The 23,595-nt window shown below is 52.5% G+C and overlaps 1 protein-coding gene across 4 annotated transcripts in view; it reads right to left on the bottom strand.

The window, feature by feature from the left end:
- Positions 1-963: 963 nt before the first annotated feature.
- Positions 964-23,595, bottom strand: part of ERBIN (erbb2 interacting protein) — a 119,759-nt gene continuing 97,127 nt past the window's right edge. For all 4 annotated transcript variants that reach the window (XM_078867625.1, XM_078867624.1, XM_078867626.1 and 1 more), the window contains 9 exons: positions 18,216-19,383; positions 15,536-15,796; positions 10,848-11,066; positions 10,150-10,272; positions 9,651-9,767; positions 8,694-8,798; positions 7,906-7,998; positions 6,423-6,497; positions 964-5,108 (listed from right to left, as the gene is read on the bottom strand). In XM_078867625.1, coding sequence (XP_078723751.1) covers positions 5,013-5,108; positions 6,423-6,497; positions 7,906-7,998; positions 8,694-8,798; positions 9,651-9,767; positions 10,150-10,272; positions 10,848-11,066; positions 15,536-15,796; positions 18,216-19,383 — 2,257 coding nt within the window. In that variant the 3' untranslated portion in view covers positions 964-5,012. The remainder of the gene's footprint in view (positions 5,109-6,422; positions 6,498-7,905; positions 7,999-8,693; positions 8,799-9,650; positions 9,768-10,149; positions 10,273-10,847; positions 11,067-15,535; positions 15,797-18,215; positions 19,384-23,595) is intronic.

The raw sequence follows: 23,595 nt of genomic DNA, 5'->3' as shown, positions 1-23,595 counted from the left end.
AAGCCATGCATGGGACTGGCTTGTGGTGAACAGCCACCTGCATTCATTGGGGTTCAGACAAAGCCACGTGATGGTTTAACCGTGGTGACAACAAATGTCAACGCTTTCTGTTTAGCAACCAATATATATACACACAGAGGGCAATTACCCAGGACAGCCTCACAGAGTCCTGACTGTTTTCAAAAAGGTCCTTGAGGATGTATGTTTGTTTCCCCAAATTATATTCCAATTGCGCTATCAGCTCATGTTATGAGAGGAACACACTTCCACTCAGAAGTTTTGGCGGTAGCAGCAGTGCACTGCCCTCTAACAGCCCTTGAAGACGTTGCCACAGAACTGTGATTGAGGTGACTTAGGTTGGCTTATTTATCCACACTAGAAGTACAGATTTCATTTTCCCTGCATAAAGTATTCATTGCATGTCAAACCGTTTCAAATTCTCAGTCAACGAACTCCGCAAGAGTGCAAAGTCAAATTGTTTAAGTTAATTGGTGAGCAAGCTGAAACGATTAACTCACTTAACCTGTTCTTGGTTCTTTCGGTAAAGTCACGTAGAAGGGAAATAATAAAAATAAAACATAATAAAATAGTTCTCACGACGTTTCGGCCACAACGCAAGCAGCCATCCTCAGGTGAAGAACAGGTCTGTCGGAAAGACAGCGTCTGAACGGGCACCACCAGGCTTGGCAGCGTATATTTAAGCTGGGTGACTTTACTGAAAGAACCAAGAAGATGAATCCCTGCAGTCACGAAAGCTTTAAATCGAAATTTCACTTAACCTGATGTAATCATGGGCGTCTCGAGACACGACCCCGAGTTCGAAGCAAAGCTCTCGGCCAGTGCTGGCTGAGTGATAGGACCACTTTACAAACTCGCTCTTGAGCTTTTGACTTTCAACAAACACAAAGCGCACGCTTGCGGACTCGTTTCACAACACTGCACACACCAACCACAGACAGCAAATGTGGGCAATTTTTCCCAGTGGAATGTTTTATTGTACATCTGTATTTTTTTTTCCTCTTCTAAATTTTACAGTACAGCTTTGACAAAAAAAAACACCTGTTCCCAGAAAGATATTAGAAAAAGAACATTAAATCCAGCTTCCCCTGTACAAATGATTAGGTAAAACGATGGACGTAAACACGAGTAGGCATACATCGCTAAGAATGGGTTGTACGTGATATCCGCAAGTCTATTCATTAATTCACCAAATGACCACCATTGATGCATGTGCTCCATTAACGCTAGTGTCAGCAGCCAAATTTGTAAATAATAAAAACCCCTCAGTGATTATAAAACTGCACCCTGCGATACAATACCCCTGTTAACAAAGCGTCAATATAATACACGGTTAAAATCACATCTTGTTATGTACATCAGAAAAAAGTTAATGCGTGGTGGAGAGCTTGAAATAAGCGAGTGGAACGACCGATGCAACCCACAGGTCTTTAGTTACACAGGTTAGCGACTCTACTCACACGACAAAATAAAATCTTGGGTGTAAAAATGCAAAGCAGGCCGTTTTGGTACTACCCCAATACACCGAATTACATCTGGGAAAGCTCTTCATCAGGCAGGGTTAATTCATTTTACAACTTTCTAATTCCAGTACAAAATCCGTTCAAACATCCCTCGACCTGCAAAAACGTAACGTGACAAATTCGTTTGTTTTTGTTTAAGCAACAAGTGTACATCATTTTGGCTCTTTCAAAAATATTGCTCTCCTCGTCCGTGGACAGGCAAACTTGTCGAAGGCACTTGTCAAAAGCAGGACAAAACAAGACCAGAGACAAGACTCTACACGACCACCTCTCCTGCCGCTCCATCCACTGCCCCCCACCCCCCCCCCCCCCGCTTCACATACTTTTCCCTTGTCCTCCTGCCGCATGATTCCCCTTGCACTGAATGGGAACTAAAACGGTGCCTTAAAAACGTGGGGCATTATCTTGATGTCTCGCTTAACCGCCCTTTTACCAAAACTCGTAGCAAACAGACGACGATCGCATTACTCAAGCCCTTGGTGATTTAAAAATGCCTCTCGTCTCATCGGGTAGACTCGCTGATCGGGTATTACCGACACTCGCTGCCGAACTCGCGTTGATTTAACGATGGCTCAACAGGCATTCGTTACTGAACTTGGAATGAGAAACTTGCGTCTGAAAACACATGCGCCACACTCCTTCAAGATGTCCCGAGCCATGAGATTGAGTCGATATGCACCGTATTGTAACGTTTACAAGGCCTGTCCACTCTTGTCACATAATTCGATTGTTTTCCTATTTATACTGACAGTACATTCATCCACATTGCTGTGACCACAACAATTATGAGCTATTTATTTTTGCATTATAGTCCCCAATTTCATTATATAGGAATGTCGCTCAACTTGCAGGGCAGAACAAGTCATCCAATCCCACAGGGCGTGCGTGACAAGACCATGGCCAAGTTTTGCAGAACTCCGGTGGAGAATCGATTCCTCTATTTGTTAAAAAAAACATCCCATCACGACGAGCACCGGTGAAACCCAAACAGCCTCGCCCCAACCGTGCTCCCCCCAAACAAACCGAAGCTCGGCCACGGCTTCATTTCTCACCGAATATTTTCCAGGTCACTGGGAAGCAGCACGTGGACTGACTTGGTAACCGGAGCCGTACAGAGCACCGCCATCCTAGCACGTGGCAGGCATGGGGGATTTATTTTTCTTGCGAAACCACGATTGATATGAGAATGTCCGCCGGGCATGCAGCTGTGCTCCTTGCACCGTTACGCATTAGATCCGAAGTACCGTAAGAAGAAGACGACGACGATAAGACGTAGCAGGGCTTAGCTGCCCCCCCCCCCCCAGATTTTTGTACCCAACGTACACCGGGACCTCCCGAGCCACCCGTCATACCTGGTGCTCCGCCCGTCTCAACCTCCCCCCCCCCTCCCCTCTTGTTTATATCTCAAGTCGATCGCGTGCGGCTTGCCGCAAGGGACCGGTGCCGCACGCACCACATCGGCGGAGCGTTGGGAGCTCGGCTCGGACCGGGCGCCTCCGTGCCGAGTACCAACGGCCCCCAACCCCCACAAACACCCAAAACCATCAAACCGACTCAAAGACGGACGCGGCCCAACGAATATGCCTTGTAGATGCGTGCCCCGACTACACGTCCCAGGCAATGCCGATCCGATTCAGTGATGTCGGCGGAGTGCCGTAGTGAATGGCAAGCCCGACCGTTACTTTTGATCAGCTTTGAGAAACTTCGATCAGACAGAGGGAAATGCAGCAGTTTTAGGGCAGGTGACGACAAGAGATATTCGTGTCCTGGGCCAAACGTTGCGTGTATGTTTTAGTTTTTGCTGTTAATGCAAACTTTATATACACGATGATGCCCTCGAGAGGAGAAATTATCACAGTAAGAAACAATTGATGTTAATTATTTTGCTTGCCAGAATATATAAAGTTTTAAAAAATAAACACGCAACAACAACGAAACTACTATACAGTATCAGTAATGTCTTAACCGCTGCTATTTATACTAATCTTCGCTTTAATTGTGCTCACAGTGAGTGTGACCGTTACCCTCCACCACAGGCCTGGTCTTTTTTTATTTACTTTTTTAGCAGAAGCTTAGAATCCCACAGTTCATCGTGTGCTGCTGCCTTAAACATTTTATACATCCAATCCGCGTGAACGCGCACAGGCACGCGCAAGCACACACACACACACTGGGGGGCTCCACTTAAAGCGGACCTCGGGGACACTCCGGCAGACCGGGGACCAGCTGACGAACCTCGCTGGTCGATTTCGACAACGAAAGATCAGCGGGGGTACACCGAGGCATTTTTTCCCCCTTCGTTTTGCTTTACGGCAGACGTAAGCCAGCAACAGTTGGCTGCGCGACGTGTTATTGTATAAGGGGGGTGGAAAAAAATCATCGGTTGCCCAAATATGGTTACAATATCTGATCACTGCTCCCCTCAAGTAGGCAATTTGGAAGTTCAAATTTTAATAAGGTTATGGAAAGAGAAAAAAAACTCAAAACATTGGTCATTAGCACTGTGGCCCTTTGGCCTTGAAAGGAAAAAAACATATATATATAAAAGTTGTGATGTTTCAGGCAGTCGCCCTTCTTCATAGCTCATAAAACAGGACATTTTAACTTTCACAAAGGCAATTAACAAATATAGCACAATTTAAGTCACTACGAAGAAGGGCTTTTGGCCAAAAGACCACCTTAAATATACATTTCATTTTAAGGCAGTGTTATTGACGAATGTGTTGAGTTTTTTTTAATTGTGCTCGTGCACCGCTGATAACGCAGCAGCAGCATCACCAAATCATTTGTCTTAAGATTACAGAACGAGGTTACACGACTACCAAAACTAAAGCACGTGCTCACATCAGTAGACCAACCATTTTTTTTTCTCATCACAAACACACTTTTTCAACAAACTCCGTTTTTTCACTGCCTCGACAAAACTCTTATCGACTCTACGCCAAAGCCGTACCGAGTTGCCAGACTTTCCCGCGGTGGACCGCGTTTCCGGTGAAGATCGCCCCAAGTGTACCGAGCCGTGCAGACAGAAGAAACCAGGCGACAGAAGAGCGTGGCGACAGGAGTGTTCACGCAGGAGCGTCGTTCGCTAGCGAGCTCCCTTCTTCATCGGCGCGCCGGGAGTGGGAGGGAATGTCTGCCGTTCGCCTCGCTCCTGACATCCGACCCGACCCCCCCCCCCACTCCACCCAGTGTCCGTCGCCCGAGCTGCGTCCAATCATCACTCTATAATAATATATAACATATATATCTTAAAAAAAAAACCGTTGTTGAACAGCAACGGCTGATATGGAAGCAAACAGTATTATTGCTATTGCGACTTTTCCTCACACAGGCACCGACACCAGAATAAAAAACATAAATGACCGACGAACTTCTGGGGGGGGGGGGGGGGGTAGTGGCAGGGGGAAAGCAAGGGGGAGGGAGGAGGTGTGGTCTAGGCACGTGTGTTCTCCTCGACGCCTCCGGGCGCTAGCGTCGCACGACCAACTCCACCGGGTTCTCCAGGCCCTTGAGCAGCGCAACGGCCCTCTCGTGCGCCACGTCCGCAAAGTTGTAGCCGTTGGCCTGGCGAGCGCACCATGTGACGAAGCAACACACGCAACGCACACACAGACAAAAGACGGACACCCTTATTAGTTTTACGGAGTGCATAGTACACCGGTGATGATTCACGCCCTTCACCACACCGACCCCCTTTCCCCCAGCAGTTCAGTGGTTTGCACATAACATGAACAATATATTCTTACACACAGTTTGATGCGTTTAATTGTGAGCGTATGAATTGAGCATTTTAGAATCACATAATCAAGGCATTATTATGACAAGCCCGACATTCAGCCTTTTAGACTGCACTGTCAGGTAGGTGGACAAATGTGAAAGCAACGTCCAATCAGATCACACACGGGTCACATGACTATCAGAGGTTGTGCGAATTCCGTAGACCAATCACCGTTTATTATCAAACACTTCAAAAGTTTGTGTTCATTGGCGAAGGAGGTCAAGGTTTCTCCGTTGATGACCTGTGGAGCCAGATTTGGCTCCGCAAAGGCTTTTGGAGTGGCCCGTCGAGCAATGGGTCGGCGAATCACAGAGAGAGGTTCAGATTAATGAGATGAAAGAAGAGGTTAACGAGACAAGGAGAAACTTGAGACACGAGCGATTAGGATTCGTGGTCACACGTACGGACGTAACGCGACGTCGCCCAACGTCCGTCCATGTGACGCACAACATCGCGCGGCGCACCAGATAGCGCTCATTTGATTACAATTGCACATTTAGGTGGTCAAGCCAGATAACCGCAGAGGAGCGCGTCGGGTGGTGGCGGGTTTAACGACACGTTAATATATTTACGCGACCTAACCCAAAAAACTTGTATTATGAATGATATTGGTTGAGAAAGCCTACGTGTTAAACTGACTAACGTCTTTGGGGAGGGTACTTTTCTTCACGCCAGAAAATTGTAGGAACTCCAAATTAAGCAAATGAAGCTGTTGTCTTCACTGGCGTTCCACAAAAGATGCGGAGATTACGTCATCACATCTCTCCCTCTATTTAAGGAGGATTTCTCCACAAATCTGGCTGTTGCCTGATGAAGCCAGTTGTAATTACTCGCGAAACATCGTACTCAGATTGTAAATGTTGTGGCTTTGCTCTCCAACACACCGGTGTGCTGTACTAGTAGCGAATTGGCCACGTTCTGTTTACGTGACAAACCTTACCAATTGGCCGTGTCGGCTGGTGGCGGGTTTAACGACACATTTATATTTTTACTCGACGTAACCCAATAAACCTTCATTGTGCATCGCTCCGATGAAAATGTTTTCGTCTAAGCAGCCTGCTCGATGCCGACGGACGTGTCGACTTGCTCCACAATCTCACCTTCACGATTCTGTCCCCTGGGCGAAGCAGGAAGGCGGCAGGGCCGTCCGGCTGCACTCGCGTCACGAATATGCCCTGGACAAGGGTCGCGGGAGGTGACACCGAGAGGACAATCAGCCTGTTGCCGCCGCCACCCCAGCATCAGGCGCCATCATCAAAACCATTGTTGTGGCCATCACCACCAAGGACAAAGAAAAAGACCCAGCCTGGATGGTCCATTAACAGACTGTTGGGGCAAGTGCTGTTAGTTAGCGGGCAACCTATGAAGGCCGGCACGGCACACAAAAGCGGTAGGTGGCCAGCACCGCAACCTTTGTCTCCCAAGTGGCAATGTTTACAAACCGCACCAACTACTCATTTGAGGCCGAGTTGACCTAGGGGAGGTCCCGGACCAGTTCAGATAATCGTCACTGGTGTTGGCCATGAGCGGGAATTGAACTCGGGTCCCCCTATTCGTAGCGCAGCGCGCTAACCGCTCCACTACTGCTCCCAACCATCATCACCACCAACATCACCAACAACAACAAGCGCCATTCGCCACTACGTGGCTGTGACGTCACCACGGCGCTTGTGCCAGGCTATGTACACGTTGAGGCCACGTGAAGTGTCGAACGCACGCTGGCAGGAGGTCACGGGGCAGACCCAGGTGCCATGGGTCGACTGACTGAGATGACTGGCCGATGCACCATTTGTGCCCCCTACTGTGCCAACCACCACTACTGTCAACACAACAATCACTTTCATCATCCCCGCCATCGTCATAACCTTTAGAGGTGGAATTATTTACGGGTGAGAACATGAGTGTGTATGTATGTTGAACTTCTTTCACAGCGTACGTAGCCAACCGTGCTAATCGGAGGTCCAGGGGAAGGAGACAACAAACACAAACATCAGTTCTATAAACATGAGTATGTCAATCTAGGTGGTTTAAAAGTTCATAGCTCCCAGTGGCTTCCTCATATCGGAAGGAAGAGCTTTCCAGACGGCCGAAGAAGCGCATCCGAAAGCGCGCGATTCAGTGACCGTCTTTTCTCGATGGTTAGCCAAAAGCCGCTGCGAGGATGACCGGTCTACGCGTGATGGTTTATGCTCCTTGAAGAGATCAGCAAGGTATCGTGGTTCATTTGCGGCAAGCGACCTTAGCCCGGATTCAAACCCATGCGCCTCATTGTTGCCGGCTCAGCGCTATTTGAAATTCTCACGACGTTTCGGCCACAACGCAAACAGCCGTCCACAGGTGAAGAAACAAAGCTGTCGGAAAGACAGCATCCTAATGAACACTGCTAAGCTTGGCGGCGTATTTTAAGCTGGGTGGGAGGAGGAGAGAGCCTTGACAAAGGAGTTTACATATCAACTCCAAGAATAGAAAACATATTTAGTTTGCACACTTTTACAACTTTTCCGCTTATCTTTCACAGTTTTCTCCCCCTCCCCCACCACCAGTGGGCAACTCGTAGGGATGTTTTTAGAGGGCGGAGCGTACCATGTTGGAAGGGCTGAAGGGGCCAGACTGCCCTCCGACGCCCCCAGAGATGCTGAATCCCAGGCCCGGGTTCTTCTCAATGAGCACCACCACCTGCAGCGACATTCGTTCATTTATTCAAAAGAGAAGTAACTAAAACGTGATGACTCCATAAAAAAAACATTAGACTAAAGGCCAAAGCAGGTTGTATAATTTGTATTTTTTTTCATCAATGCGGCCGATTTCACGAGCGCAAGCCCCCCTAACAGCAACGCAGCTTTACACTACAACTTCATTTACAAAGCATCGTCTTCGTGAGTTACCGTGCGCCTCCGTTACAGACGGATAGACAGACAGAGCTGGTGCATAAAATGCTTCGGCCCCCGAGTTTAAAACGCGGTTTTAAACGACGAACGTTGAACGACGACGTTGAACGACGACGTTGAACGAACGTTGAACGAACGTTGAACGAACGTTGAACGAACGTTGAACGACGACGTCAAACGAACGTTGAACGACGACGTCAAACGAACGTTGAACGACGACGTCAAACGAACGTTGAACGAACGTCAAACGAACGTCGAACGAACGTCAAACGAACGTTGAACGAACGTCAAACGAACGTCGAACGAACGTCGAACGAACGTCAAACGAACGTCGAACGAACGTCGAACGAACGTCGAACGAACGTTGAACGACCGTTAGACGGCGACGTTCAACGAACGCTAAACGACGACATTGAACGAACGTCAAAACAACGGCGAAGTCTAAAGTGGCGGCGTGCGAGCCGAGTGGAAATGCCGCCGTGCCTCCTCCATGTATCCCTCTGGTCGCCGTGCCGCCGCCTGCTCCGCGTGGTAGCCATTGGAGTGGGGGTTGCTGGGAACCCTGTGCAGCACCTGCAGGCCTTGCGTCTGCAGCGGTCACAGCAGGCGGGCGGGGGCGGGAGGGGCAACAGAATATTTATTTATCCTGAAGAAATCCAATGAGCTATCAAGCTCTTTTTTTCACACATCGTCCCCATGTAGGGGGGTGGGTCAGAAAATTACAAGAACACAATAGGAAGACAACGATAGGAGTTGCAAAGTGTAGGGAAGTGGTAAGAAAATCACAACAAAATAAGGTAAGTAAATCACACTTGCTTGAGACGTCATCAGCCTCTTGGGGTGAGCGAGTGGGCGAGCGAGTGGGCGAGCAAGTGGGCAGGTGCGTAAGTTCAAGTTGTGAGTTTATTCTTGTTTAAACCAGCTGAGAACTCAAGAGACTAGGGTTAGTCTCATGTATAAGAGTAATCTGGGTCTCCAAAATGATAAAAGCAAATAAAAATTGAAGCAAAAACTATTGAAATCGAAAGTACCGCACAAACATAAATCGATGTAAAATAATAAATTCCCTGTCGCGCAATCAGCTCAGGCACACTATATCTCGAGTGATCATAGTACAATTACAAATTAAGTTACAGTCAGCATATGAGGGAGCGAGGAAGCGTGTGTGTGTGCACAAACGAGCGAGCGAGTGTGGAGAGTGTGAGCGAGTGTGCAAAGAACAGCGTGAGAGTGTGAGCGAGCATGCAAGTGTGCGAGCAAGTGAATGAGCGCACGCGAGTGTGTGAACAAGCCAGCGAGTGTGTGAACAAGCCAGCGAGTGTGTGAACAAGCCAGCGAGTGTTGGAGTGAGCGAGTGTTGGAGCGAGCGAGTGTTGGAGCGAACGAGTGTTAGAGAGAACGAGTGTTGGAGCGAGCGGGCGTTGGAACAAGTGCGCGTACCGGCGTGCGCATGGTCTGCCTCTGCACCAGGAAGTCGATGAGCTCCTCGCGGGACGGGTGGCGAACCATCTGAGAGGACGACGGGCCTCGGTAGGGCGCCCCGTTGGGTAGGGAGAGCTGCACCACCGGCACAAGCCGGGCAACGGGGGAGGGGGAGAGAACAGATTTGCCTATGCCCAGCCGGCGGCGCAGTGTGCCACTTTGCGTCGTGTCGCGCCGTGGAATGTGTATGTATGTTGAACTTCTTTCGCACCATATATAGCCAACCGTGCTGGTCGGGCGGGGGGGGGACAAACAAACGGAACAAAAAAAAGTACTCAAAGAAATTAGTTTGTGAATCTGGATGATTTAAGAGTGCATAGCTCGCCATTGGCTTCTGAATATCGGAAGGAAGAGTGTTCCAGACGGCTGCAGAAGCGCGTCTGAAAGCGTGCGATGCGGTGGCCATCTTTGTGGGTTGCCGTGATGTGGCACAACGACATGGTGTGGTGCGCCGCACCGGTTTGAGCGTCTCCGGCGGGACGTCCTTGCGGCTCAGGGTCCCGGTGACCCCGGTGACCCCGGCGACGTACGAGTCTTCGCATCCTCCCACGGGGCCACCGAGCAGCGGCTGGGATGGGAACTGCACGCGACCGACGAGACATTCTGGGTTACAAGCCCGACATCCTGGACGAACTTCGCCATGTCGGTCAGCGCGAGTTGGCGAAGGCAGAAGGGTTCAGGAACAGTTCAGATGTCGCTCACTCACCAACAATATTGGACGTGGTTGGGAATCGAAATTATGGTGCCTGGGTTGGGAGCGCACACTTGGCTGACCACTGCGCGCCGGCCATTCAACCGCTTCCACACGAATGGAAAAAATCCAATTCCTTTCAGACAATTGATGTGGTTGGCCATTCCACCCAAACTACAGACTGTAGAGTCAACCAATGTGGTCTGCGCGCCTTCAGCGGAGGAAGAGCAAAACTACACTCTCTCTGTCTCTCCTGAAGCCCTCAACATCGACACCCCTGAACAAACTACAATACGCAAGAAAATAATTGGGATGGTTGGCCCCTAAGAGAGTGCAGCTTCAACAGCCAACTTTTCTAATAACACACCCAAGCCTAGAAAAAAATCTCCATGCGATCCACCGACCCTTGCCTCGAACAGAGCGGGCCCACAGCTTTGTGCCACCACCACGGCCACCGCACTCACCCGGTTGTAGTCGCGTGCGGCTTGTCGCGCTCCGTAGGCCGGTCCGTCCACCGTCATGTGACCTACGCCACTGGGGCGGCCCATCGTGGCCCAGTTGGCCGCCCCTCCGCCACCACCTCCACCGCCGCCCGCGCCGTCGCCGCGGCTAACCGTGCCCCACCCGCGAGGGGGGCCGCCACCGCTTGGGTCGAAGGGGCTGCCTGGCATCCCCGGAGAACCCTGGAGGAGCGCAGCAGAGAAGACACAGCGGCATCAGGGTGGGGAACGGACGATGTGAAGGATGAGTGGCGGTTGGTGGCGCTAGGCACGAGCAAACCACGTGGACGTTTAGGTCACCCAAGCAGCTCAAAGGGCCCTGGATTCACCAATAATAATAATAGGGGTGGCACCAAATATCAGCTCAAACCCAGATCCTTTTATAAATATATATATAAACGTTAAGATCCATTAACTTGATTACATCAGATTGTCCAGAATGTAACGTTTGTCGTCGGGTGGCAACGCACGCAAACAACGATTTTGGCGAGGGGCCTCCTCCGATTGGCTGGCAGCATCGCTGACGAGCGGGTCGCGTCGCGGATGGCGCAGATGCGCTCGTAAAGGTACGCGCATAACGCGCATTGGACTTTTGGATCGAGTTAATAACGAACGGTCGATCATCATCGTCATCAGCAGCATATCCAATGTCATCATTACAGTGGCACGTACGATTATTCTCCATAATTGGACATTTTTGAGCCATTACTTTCCACCCTGGGACAAGCTCAAATCATTGCTAATCCAATTCCACGGAATGTCCATCGCGCAAATGTGAAGAGCAGTGCTTTGCCAATTATACTGAAACACTCCGTGCCCTTTTGAAGCACTACATTGCTTACTTGCCTGATGAATTTACAGCTTTATTCAGCGACAGCTTCGAAAAAAACCACAGCCACGTCACGTGGCAGTAGGTGAGCAGCGACTGACAGCGAGTTACAAACACGGCCGCCATTCGCCACAAAGTGACGGTGCTGTCACCGCAGCGCTTGTGCCAGGCTATGTGCCGCACCGAGGCCGTCACGTGAAGTGTCGAAGTCCCTCTGCTGCTGGCAGGAGGTCACGAGACAGACCCAGGTGTTAGGGGTTAACTGACCAGAGTCGACTGGCAGATTAACCACCCGTTTGCTTCCCCACTTTTCCAGTGGGGAGCACACAGACCAGACAAAGATCCCCCATATAGCAATAACAGACTCCTGGGACAAGTGCTGTTAGCGAGCGCCTCTGAAGACTGGCACGGCACACGAGGGGGTGGGTGGCCAACACCACGCCCGAGTACACAGAGACACGTGAACTCAACAGAGCCAGATGAGAGCCCATTGGGACATACATCTCTTCAAGCAGAGACACGGGACTATTTCATGGTGTTACTGGATGATACTATTTTGCAGTATTCCCTGAAAAATATTAACATTTATATATTTTATATAAATATCCAGGTCAAGGTAACCACAACAATCGCCCTGCTTCGTTATTCTGGTGTGGTCGTGACGAACGGGAGGGGGAGAGAGCCATGAGAGGGAGGGCTGTGGCTGGGATGTGCTCTTGGCGGTGAGTGGGTAGAAGCATGACTGACAGTGTGATCGATGGAGGCTGGCGGTACAATGATGGGTGTTGCGTGCGTTTGTGCGCGCGTGTGTGGGGGGAGCGATGGTGTAGCGGTTTTCACACTGCACTACGAGTTCGATTCCCGCTCATGGCCAAAACCAGTGACAATGAGCGGAACTGGTCCTGGCCCACCTGTATGTTGACTCAGCCTCAAATGAGTACCTGGTGCAGTGTGTAAACATCACGATGAGGGAGATAAATTCGGCCGGCGTGATGCTTGCCACCCATCCCCTCGTGTGGCGTGCTGGCCTTCATAGGTGCTCGCTAACAGCACTTGCCCCAACAGTCTGTTAAGGCTATATGGGGGATATTTGGCTCTGTGTGGAATTAACCCATGGCACCGGATCTGTCCCATGACCTCCTGACAGCAAGAACGCCACACTTAACGTGACGGCCTCAAAGTGCACTTCGCCTGGCACATGCGCCGTGGTGACATCATCGCCACTTAGTGGCGATTGGCGGTTGTTGTTGTAGTTGTCTGTGCATGTGTGTGCTTGTACACGTGTGTGTGCTTGTACACGTGTGTATGTGTGGGGGGGGGAATGGTGGCTCGATTCTCGGTCATGGCTAACATTCAGTGCCAAGCCATAAATGTGGCACCTGATGCGGAATGTCAACATCTCGCAATGGGGAGACAAAGGCGGTTGTGAATGTGGTGCTGGCCGTACCGACGCTTTGTATGCCGTAGGTCATTAATAGGTGCTCGCTGACAAGACAGCACTTGCCCCAACAACATTTTTACTTTGTATTATACTCGCCTTTATTTTTGTTTCACATTCATATCGTATTTGCTTTGTAAACCAAGTCTCCCTTGCAAGAGAGATGCACCCTCATCTGGCTCTCACCCTCTCACCCCTACTGGACTATCAGTGAAAAAGAGCTACATCGCTCATCGGATTTCTCCAGTATGAAGAATAAATATTCTAATTCGGAGTCGACAAACAAACGATTGAACCGCCGCACCTCGTGCGTGCGCACGCGACGGGGCACTAGGTGGCGGTCGATGCAAGCGAGGGAGGGCGTGTGTGTGTGTGCGTGTTCTAGCATGCAAACACACAGCTGGAAACACAGCGCCAACGCCCCCCCCCCCGCTCGCATTCAAGTGCTTGCCACAAATGAATCGCAAAACCTCGCTGATCTCGTCGAAGAGCATATAAACCATCATCACGCGAACTCCGGTCATCCTCACAGCAGCGGCTTTTGGCTCACCATCGAACAAGGACGGTCACCGCATCGCGTGGCGCTTTCAGGTGCGCTTCTGCGGCCGTCTGGAACGCTCTTCCTTCCGATATTTCTTCAGAACTGCTTCTTGTGTTTAGTTTGTTGTCCTTCCCCCACACCTCCTCTTAGCACAGTTTGCTACGTACAGTACGAAAGAAGTTCAACGTACGTACGCGCAACCCTTTCAACGTCTAGCGGACCGCCGCGAAAAAATATTGATGACGCGGCCGCTTGGGTTTCAATGAGGAACTGAAAACATTTAAAAGGGACCGAGTCGCACACGTGCACAACGGCGAGGACTCTGGGTGGGGGTGGCCACTCGCAGTGTGGGTTTTGAGACCAGTGGTGGCCCGTGGCTAAAAGCTTGAGGAGGCTACAAACTCGGGTTTTAGAGTTTCAGGCGAAGTGTGCGGGTGTATTCTTCGAGAAACTGGAACGTGCTTTGGTGGTGGATGATCCGTCATCGGTGTTTTTTTTCACATAGAGACCCGTGGACTCGAACAGCGATCCCCGTTCACTCATGATAAAAGACCCAAAGACTCACAAAGACCCACTGAGAAACCGGAATGCGCTCATCACCGCACTACAGCAAACGCTCCAGCTTTTATGGCTTTATTTTGGTGATTTTTGAAGAGTTTTTCGGTTTGGCCATGTTTGTTTGTTGTAGTACAGAGTTAGACTGATGGCCTTAATCTAATTTGTCTTGTGGTTGTTGTTGTTTGACTTGCATCCCACTGGGATTTGTGCACACAGCATTGGTGTACGGTGCTTTTTCTGCAATATTTAGCTGTCTTTTCTTGGATTTTCTGTTTGCACTTAGTCACTTTAAGATATTTTCTTGTTCATGTTTTTGTTTGTTTGTTTGTTGTGGTTGCACCCGATTCAAGAGCCGAATGAATGGCTCACAGGGCTATACCTAATAAATGAAACTTGAAACTTATCTGCCCGATGGAGGCTCAGTCCGTGCAGCTTCCCCCAGAAAATTGATCTGTGGGAACCCAGTACTAGTGCATCATCATCAGCCTTATCGCACACACTGCCTTAACATTACAATAATCAATTAATCTACCTGCATGCATCAGATTGATTGACGACCGGAAGGCAGTGCGCGATGATGATCCAATGGTCGAAGCGCTAAATTGAGCCACTGCCACCGCATTACAAAAATCAATTAAATTAACATGCGGACGTGTCATCCGAGGCCAACTCCAACAAAGACACACACCCACACAGAGACGACACACAAGACACAAACTGTATAGCCTTAACCGGCTGTTGGGGCAATTGCTGTTCGCGAGCAGCAGCTATGAAGGTCGCCACGGCACACGAGGGGGTTGATGGCCAGCACTACGCCCGACCGCCGTGGTCTCCCAAGCGGCGATGTATACACACCACACCAGGTACCTCATTTGAGGCCAAGTCGACTTAGGAGAGGCCCAGGACCGATTCAGATACTCGTCGCCGATGTTGGCCGTGAGTGGGAATCGAACTTGGGTCGCCGGGTTGGTCGCAGCGCAGGGCACTAACCGCTGCGCTACCGCCCCCCCCCCCCCCCACACAAGACAAGATCCCCACCGGTGAAGGCTTAACAGACTGTTGGGACGAGAGTAAAGTTCGCGAGCACCTACGAAGGCCGCGACGGTAAAAACGAGGGGGGTTGGTGGCCAGCACCACACAAGACACACACAGGACACGCACACGTTCATACGCGTGCACCAATATCCGCCATTCGCCACTAAGTGACGTCACCGCGGCGCTTGTGCCAGGCCAGGTGCACGCGCACACACGCGCACACACGCGCACACACACACACGCGCGCTCACCTTCTCCAGCATGCGGTTCTCCACGTGCCGCAACAGCTGCTCGCGCCAGTCCGCGGGGGGCGGTGTGCGGGCCCCCGAGCCACCAGCGGGCCCCGCCAGCAGAGAATGCTCCGAGCGGGCACGGGCCCCGGACCCCCCGCCGGGGCCCGCCATCCCTGCCGCGCGGGGGTCGACGTCCGAGGGGGCGCGCTCACGGCCGCCCACCGCGAGATGCTGGGGACCCGGGCGTGCCGACTGGGGGCGGCCACCCTGCCCGTGGGCCTGGGTCGGGGGGGGGGGCGGACGGCCAGGGGGCGAGACGGAGAGTTCGTTAGCGATGGCGACGACGGTGCCGAGTGTGCGTCGACGCTGGCATGACGCCGAGAATTGTTCCTCGGAATACCGAGCATCGGGGACTTGGGATGAAAGGTGGCCATACATTGGTCGTGCAACAAGCAGGTTGGCTGATCCGGCTGTGCAGAGCTTTCCGTGTTATCCCATTGTACGTGCAATGAATCTTCTCCTGGTTTTGCCAGTTATGATGATGATGATGATAATAATGATTTCAACTGGTAACGTGCATAATATTCGTCCGCTCTCGAATAGCCAGAACGACTCAGAGGCGCGACGAACCACAGATGAGCGGATGGGCAGCCACGCAGTAAGCCGGCACCAAATTCTCCCCAAAGCTCTGCGGTCCTCTACATATAGAGTTGCTATTTGAAGTTGCATCCTGCATGAAGCCAAACGTCCCACAAATGACATGTTGCCAAACCTTCCCCAAGCAGGACCCTGCTGACAAATGTGTCTTCAGACTCATTGACACATTATTAATCAAGCAAACAATGAACTTGAATAATCAGTGAGAACCTGGTCACTTGCTCAACACCTACAAGAATCATATTAACGCTCAGAGCACCGACTTTGAGAGGTTAAAACTCCTACTTTGTATGTTTCCTTAATGTACCAGTGTTTCCCTTACTCGAGTTCCTTACGGCGAACAAGGGGCGCTTTTATTCTCCCCCACTCTAGAAACACTGCCGTTGTTGAGTCGCCCCATTTGACGGCGAGCCTCCCCCCCCCCCCCCCCCCCGCCATTAACTCGCATGGTCAAACCACGCGGAGAGGTACGGCCCCAACAAAATGTCGTCCCGGAAGTACGCCGCGTACTTCTGGGACGACATACGCGGGCGAGGAGGTCGGGGGGGGGGGGGGCGCCGCAAAAAGTCTGACCGGCTGGTCACCTGGTCCTGGCCTCCGCCCTGTGCCTCTCAACACCCCGCCACCACCCACCCTGCCACTACCCCTACCGCTACACCCCGCACCTCCGATTAGCACGAACGGTGCGAAAGAAGTTCAACACGCACACACGTACGCACACCCGCACGTTGCCAAATTTTGCGGGACACGTCCGCCGCACGAACGCCGGCGAGCAGACGCGGCGGGGCGGTGAGCAAGGCGCATTCCTGCGTGGGACCCACATGCGGCTGCACCTCTCCTCCTGGTGCCGGCATTTCCCACGAACACCGTGACGGCTCGAGAGCTTTTCAAGCCTTGATCTTCCGAAGCCCAAGCGAGCTCGCGTGTCCTCGGGGTGCCCCCGTGCCCACTACCCCCCCCCCACCTCCCCGTGCGACGTGACCGCGTCGTCCCCAAATGCCCCGTGGCATCGCCCGATTTCCTCATGGCGATAATTTAACGACATCAATTATTCACCCAGCAGGATGTGCAGGGGGGTATCGTAGTGGAATTCGAATGACTCTTTTTTTTTCTCGGCTCAATAAATGGGGAAGCGAAGATTTTTTAAGGATTATGAAGCAACTGTAAGTGGGTGTCCTGTGAAATTGAATGTGTAAAACGTCGTAAAAATGATCATCATTGATATAATTATGTAATTTATTCATCCAGAAAAGCCTCACCGAGAGGCAAAATCTTTTTTTACGAGGGCACTGCATTGGGATGTTTGGCAGATTACATTTAAAGTGTCTATAGCTTGACGTTGGAGGAATCCGGAGTACCCGGAGGAAAGACCGCACACACGAGTGTTTGATTCAATTCATGGCCACTGGTCAACTCCCAACCCAAAGCCTCCACCAAACATGGCAATCCCAGGCAGTCACCCATCCAGGCACAAACCAAGCTCAACCAGAATGAAATGTTCTAATCCCTCGCGCTTAGAGCTTTAAAAGGCATAATCCCAAAAAAATTCATTTTTTTACCTTGTATGCATACCCACCCACACACACACCCAAGCTGTGCGTACCGGGCTGTCAAACAAAGCTTTCTTTAAAAACCAAACGAGAAAGTAAACCACTTTCACCTTGTGTTGGAGCAGCTTGGGACACTCCACCTAAATGTGTAAATGGCTACGGCGAAGTTAGTCAGTCAATCGGCGGGTCGTGCCTGGTGGGGTAAATGTGGGAACTCCCAACTCCTGGATGTATAGCCACACTAACCCCTCGAAAAAGACCGTTTTCTCTCGAGCTCCCTTGAGCGGAGGCCCTTCCGCCGGAAGCGGCGTGAGCCGGCAATTGCAGGGCTGCACCTTTACCCATGTAACCCGACGAGAATCCAACGCAAAAGAGCAGACGAAAAATTCGCCCGCAATAAAAGCGACGCTGAAACCCAACTCCCCCGCACCAACCCCACCCCCGCTGTCACAATGCCCCCGGTCACCACAGTTCGGCACCGCCAGACCCACCTGCGTGTAGAAGCCCGAGTCGAGCGTGTAACTCCGTGCCGACACGGGCCGCCCGTAGGGTGCGCCGCCGCGGCTCATGGCGGCGACGTCCCGCGGGCTCATGTAGTCGCTCTCGCTATGCGGCATGCCTCTGGCGTAGCCCTGGTACGAGTAGCCCGTCGCCCCGGACGCGTCGCTTCCCGTCGACGTCACGCTGCCCTGCCGATCCAGGCCGCCGCCCCGCTGCTGCTGCTGCTGCTGCCCGTGCACGTAGCCGTAATCTGCGCAGTCCCCCGGCGGCACGTCCACGCAGCGGTAGCCAAACTGCTGCCCGCCTCCACCGCTGCCCGGCGTTCGTGGGAGCGAGGAGGCCGAGCTGTGCCGGCTCGTGAATACGAACTGCGTGTCGCCGACCGGCCTTGGCGGCTGCTGCTGCTGTTGCGCGTAGCGATCGTGAGTGCCGTGCGCGTACTGCTGCTGCTGCTGCTGTGCAGCCAACGCCTGGCCGCGCTGCGAGCGAGGGCTGAAGTCGCTGTCGAAGTGGTAGATCACGTGCTTGGCGGGCACGGCCGGCGGGCCGGCGTGACCGCCACGCTCCTCGTCCAGCAGCGGAGCCGAGAGGCTGCGGGGGATGCCCACGTCCGCCGCGTTCTCCGCCTCCGCCGATGCCGCCGTCCCAGCGGTCAGGGACGCCCCCCCGTGCGGCGCGGTTTCTGCCGCGTTGGCGCTGTTCGACCGGGCAAGGGCGGGTAGCGGCGCGCGCGACGCGCTCAGATTCGAAGGCTCCCGTGAGCGCTCGTACTCTGCCGTCGCGACGAAAGTTCCGGCTTTGCTCCGCTCCGAGGAGGGCATCGTCACCACGTTTGTCGCGGTAACCACTGCCGACGAATATTCCACGGCGGTCTCCCGCCGTTCCGGCGCGGCGCCCGCGTCCGGTTGTTGCCGCTCGAAGGCTCCGAGCGGAGGGGGAATGAAGGCCGGATCGTCGGCTTCGTCGTGCCGGAGAGACTCGCTCGGCGGTGGTGTGGGAACGGCCGCCTTGCTCTGTGTCAGCGCCACGCTCTCGGTTTTGGCGGAGTAGAGGACGCTGGGTTTTGCAGGCACGGCGGGCCGTCCCGAGCTGCCCGGCGTGCCGTTCACCTTCACTGCGCCGCCTATGGCTTCCGCCGCCGTCGGCTGAGCAGAGATCCTGGCGCCGCGAACAGAGGGCAGGGGGAGGCACAAACGGAGGATGAAGGCATTGCCGTAACGATGACGAGGCTATCGTCAAAAAAACCATTACAAAACCTGCATCGTCCGATGTGCTTTCGCGTTGTACCATAAGTGTCATCCAACACTGTGTCGCACTTCTTGAGCACGTGGAGCGAAACGTCGGACATCACACCGAGCAACGCGCTTGACAAACCAGAGCGCTGTGCGTCACATCCGCGAAGACCGACTAAACGGCGCAAACCGGAATCGTTTTTTTCCCTCCTTATTTCTACTAACTAGAATATCACCGGCCTATAGCCGCCTTATTTTCTAGCTCCTGCCTACAAAAGACATCTGGACTCCATTGTATGTACGGTGTACAAGTCGATATGCCTAGGCTCTCATTATTTAGTTGACGGACCAACGGACAAAAAGACAGATGGACAAACGGAACGCAGGGCTTTTGTAATCGATTGAGATGCCCGTAACATGTTCTGAGACGAGACATCCATTCAAACTTTGTTACAGGGCGGTGCATCAGAGGACTCTTCGTGCAAGCTACGTTCAACTCCACGCTCAGCGGCCACCGCGCTCTGCTCATCGGAAATGTCCGTTGTACGGCAATCAAGCTGGGGTTCATCCAGAGCATTTAATGGCCTTTGCAAATTGCAACTGAGGCCCACTTATTAGGTGAATGTCCTTGGATTAGTGATTACAGAGAAAGTTTTTCAAGTGTTGGGTGGGGTGGGGGGCGGGGTGCACATGTTGAAAATAGAAATGTTTTTGATTGCCAATTAAAAAACAACGATTAGGAATCTTGCGGAAGTGCTGACGTCCTGTTCATTACATAAAAAAACGAAGAAGTCATTACAAATCTGCTGAGCTGTTAGGTTAACTGCTGTCAGCTGACCAAGACAAAGATCCCCCCCTGGATAGCCATCAACACATGGGGTCCTCAACCCCATGGCCGCGGACCGGTACCGGTCCGCGGCCTGTTAGGAACCGGGCCGCACAACAGCAGGAGGTGAGAGCGGTGAGTCCGCTCGTCCCCCACCCGTTATTTGATTATTTACCACTTCCGTCCGCGCCTCTTTCCCGCATTTGTCTCAGTCACAGTGTTGGTGAGCCCACAAGCTGCTAACCCCGAGTAGCCAACATGAGTAAAATAAACAAGCGTCGCTGGAGAGCTTCTTTGAAAAGGTGGAAAGACCCAATGATGAACCCCCCCCCCCCCCGGTCCGTGAAAACATTATCTTCCACGAAACCGGTCCCTGGTGCCAAAAAGGTTGGGGACCGCTGCTTTAACAGACTGTTTGGGGCAAGTGCTGTTAGTGAGTAGCACTCATGAAGGACGGCACAGCACACGAGGGGGTGGGTGGCCAACACCATGCCTGGCCGCCTTTGTCTCCGCAGTGGCGAATTTTACACACTGCACCGGGTACTCATTTAAAGCAGAGTCGACCTTCACGTGGACACACACACAAATAGATTGACGAACAACCCTTAGGCGCCCTGCACATAAAACGACTCCACCGGCCGTGTGATGTAATAGTTCCCGGCCGCCAAAGTGAAAACGAGACCGGCCTGCAATTTCCAGACAGTCCACATTAGGCGCGTCGAAATCCAGTTAAACGCACAGTTCGCGAAACGCGATATCGTTCGTTCAACGCTGGACGTCACCGGGGTGCGGGCTTCTGCACCGCGCGTGTACTCACGCGTGCGGATTTGCACGGCAAGAGAGCATAAAACAATGAGGAACGCGGCCACTTGTCAAATAAATTCCATTTTTTTTTAAACGAGGCATTACAGTCAATCGGAAAATCCTTCTCTAAATTAAACTATTTTTATTTTACCAGGTAAGGCCCACTCAGCTATATAGCTCTTTTTCAGAAGTCAAATATCCTAAACGCATGTTTCTAAATGTGGGCGGAAAAACCAGAGGACCCGGAAAAAAATCCACGCGACCATGGGGAGAACATGCCAACTCCAAATATACAGCAGGCGTCAGGGTCGAACCCACGACCTCCTGTATACCATGCGAGGAGTTAACATCTCCTAGCGACCATGATGATGATGAGAGTGACATGCAGACTCCAAATATACAGCAGCAGGCGTCAGGGTCGGGATCGAACCCACGACCTCCTGTATACCAGGCGAGTTAGTTAACATCTCTTAGCCACCGCGACGAATCGCAGAGCGGGAATCGTAAGGGCGTCGAGGGCGACACACCGCACGCACGCGGCAGGATTAGCAACGTCAATGCGAGTGGGGGGGGGGCGGTGGTGGGGGGGTGGGGGGGGGTGTAGTGAAAATGCCTCGGCTTAAAATTTGCCAAAAAATGAGCAGAGCAGAGCCTCGCCACCGTTTACACTTCAAAGCATTTTAAGCAAAAATGGAAATTAAGATGGATGGTTCCTTACTTTGCACACAGAAAATTCCGAGTTGGTGATTTTGGCCCCTGATTAACTGAGCAAATCCAGGTGGAGAAACAAATGGGGGAAAAAATAACACAGCAGAAGCAATTATTATAAGGCCCTCGGAACCACTCAATCCGAAACTTTGTAATGCAGGAGGAATAAGCGCTGCTGCTGCTGCTGATGACAATGATAACGACAAAGATGATGATGACAATGATGATGCAGCTGATGACAATGATAGCATTACTGTTGCTGCTGATGATGATGATGACCACATCACCCTCGATGCACCGAATCAAATCAGATCTGAGCAGCCAATGTGGACTAGAAACGAGCTGGGAACACAAGGGCGTTGTGCAAGCCATTACTGGCAGTACAGTAATGGATTCGTAAATCTATCTGTGCGGGGGTAGTGGGGGGGGGTGACGCTCACATGCGTGCGCGTCGGGAGCTTCGAGGTGTGCGTGTACTGCCATCGTATTTTAGGCCGAAAGTTTTACGGTCGCATGGGGCCGGCTGCACGGATCGTTTCCCTCTGCGCACTTCTCTCCTTGTGCCTCTCTCCGGCGGTCAATGCCACGGGCCTCAACGTCCCGCTTGGGACGCTGCCTTTTGAGCCGTGCAAAAAGCGAGAAAAAAATCTCGACGCAAGAATGCCGTCAGCGGTCCCCGCGTGGCCCCACCACAAGACCCACAAAAAGGCTGTAACCCAATCCCTGGGCTCGCACGAGCGAGCTAGCGGGCGAACGGGTGAGCGGGCGGGCGGACGGCCGGACGGGCGAGCGCTGTTGGTCCGTCGCGGGCGGCGGTGCAGAAACAGCGCCGCCACGCAACATTGCCCGCACGGCGGCCCCTTTCAGACGCGTTGCCACGGCGACCGGGCGCGGGGAGGAGGTGGTTCACGCGCCAACAATGGCCGCTCGCCAGAAAAGAAGGAGCGCGGTGGGCGATCGCGTGAGGGGGCGCCAAAGCGCAAGAGACCAGAAACAAGGTTAAGGCGCAGCCCTGCAATTGCTTCCTCGTGTCGCTGCTGGCAGAAGGGCTTCCCGCGAGAGGCAGCTCTAGAAAGCCCCTCTTGAGAGGGGGTATTTTTGTTGGCCTCCTCCTCCACGCTGGACGGACGTCTTGGCAGTGGCGGACGTACCCACACTTCACCCCACCGCACATGACCTGCCGATCGAACTGCGGGTGGGGGGATTAGGGTTAACTGCCGTGCCGGGAGATAGCATCACCCCAGCGTGCGAGAACCATAACACCGCGGGGGAAGCATCCCAAGAGAGGCCAAACACTTTTTGACAATAAGCAACTGAAGGTCTTTGTCGCTCCACTGCTGGATGGAGGACTCGCCAGGCTCCGTGGCGGTCTTGGGGCTTTGTCAGCGTGGATTGAGGAGGTATTGGGGGGGCGGCACCCAGGACTGGTTCGGATTACAGTGTGCTAACCGCTCTGCCACCGCTCCACCACTTTCTCAACAGGGTGCAACAATCTATTTTAATTGTTTTGCTTGCTAATGACGCGCAGTACTTTGCTCACCGAGTTCACTTATTCGTCTCGTGGCTCGATGCCACGGGCAACGTTTGGAAAACAATTCGGGAGGATAAGGAGAAAATAACCTTACCATCTTTGTCATTAACACCGCCTGTAACAGAACTCTCATCAGCTACGGTCAATCCACTGCTGAATGAAGGCCTCGCCCCACATCACTGCCAGCCCTGAAATTCCCATGATTCCGCCATAAACCGATCTCATAGCTCCATCTCCACGATGGGCGTCTCTCGGCCATCCTACTTTTG

Source organism: Lampetra fluviatilis, chromosome 24 (genome assembly GCF_964198595.1).
Source record: "Lampetra fluviatilis chromosome 24, kcLamFluv1.1, whole genome shotgun sequence".
Classification (NCBI taxonomy): domain Eukaryota; kingdom Metazoa; phylum Chordata; class Hyperoartia; order Petromyzontiformes; family Petromyzontidae; genus Lampetra; species Lampetra fluviatilis.
This window is presented reverse-complemented; position numbering and strand designations above follow the sequence as displayed.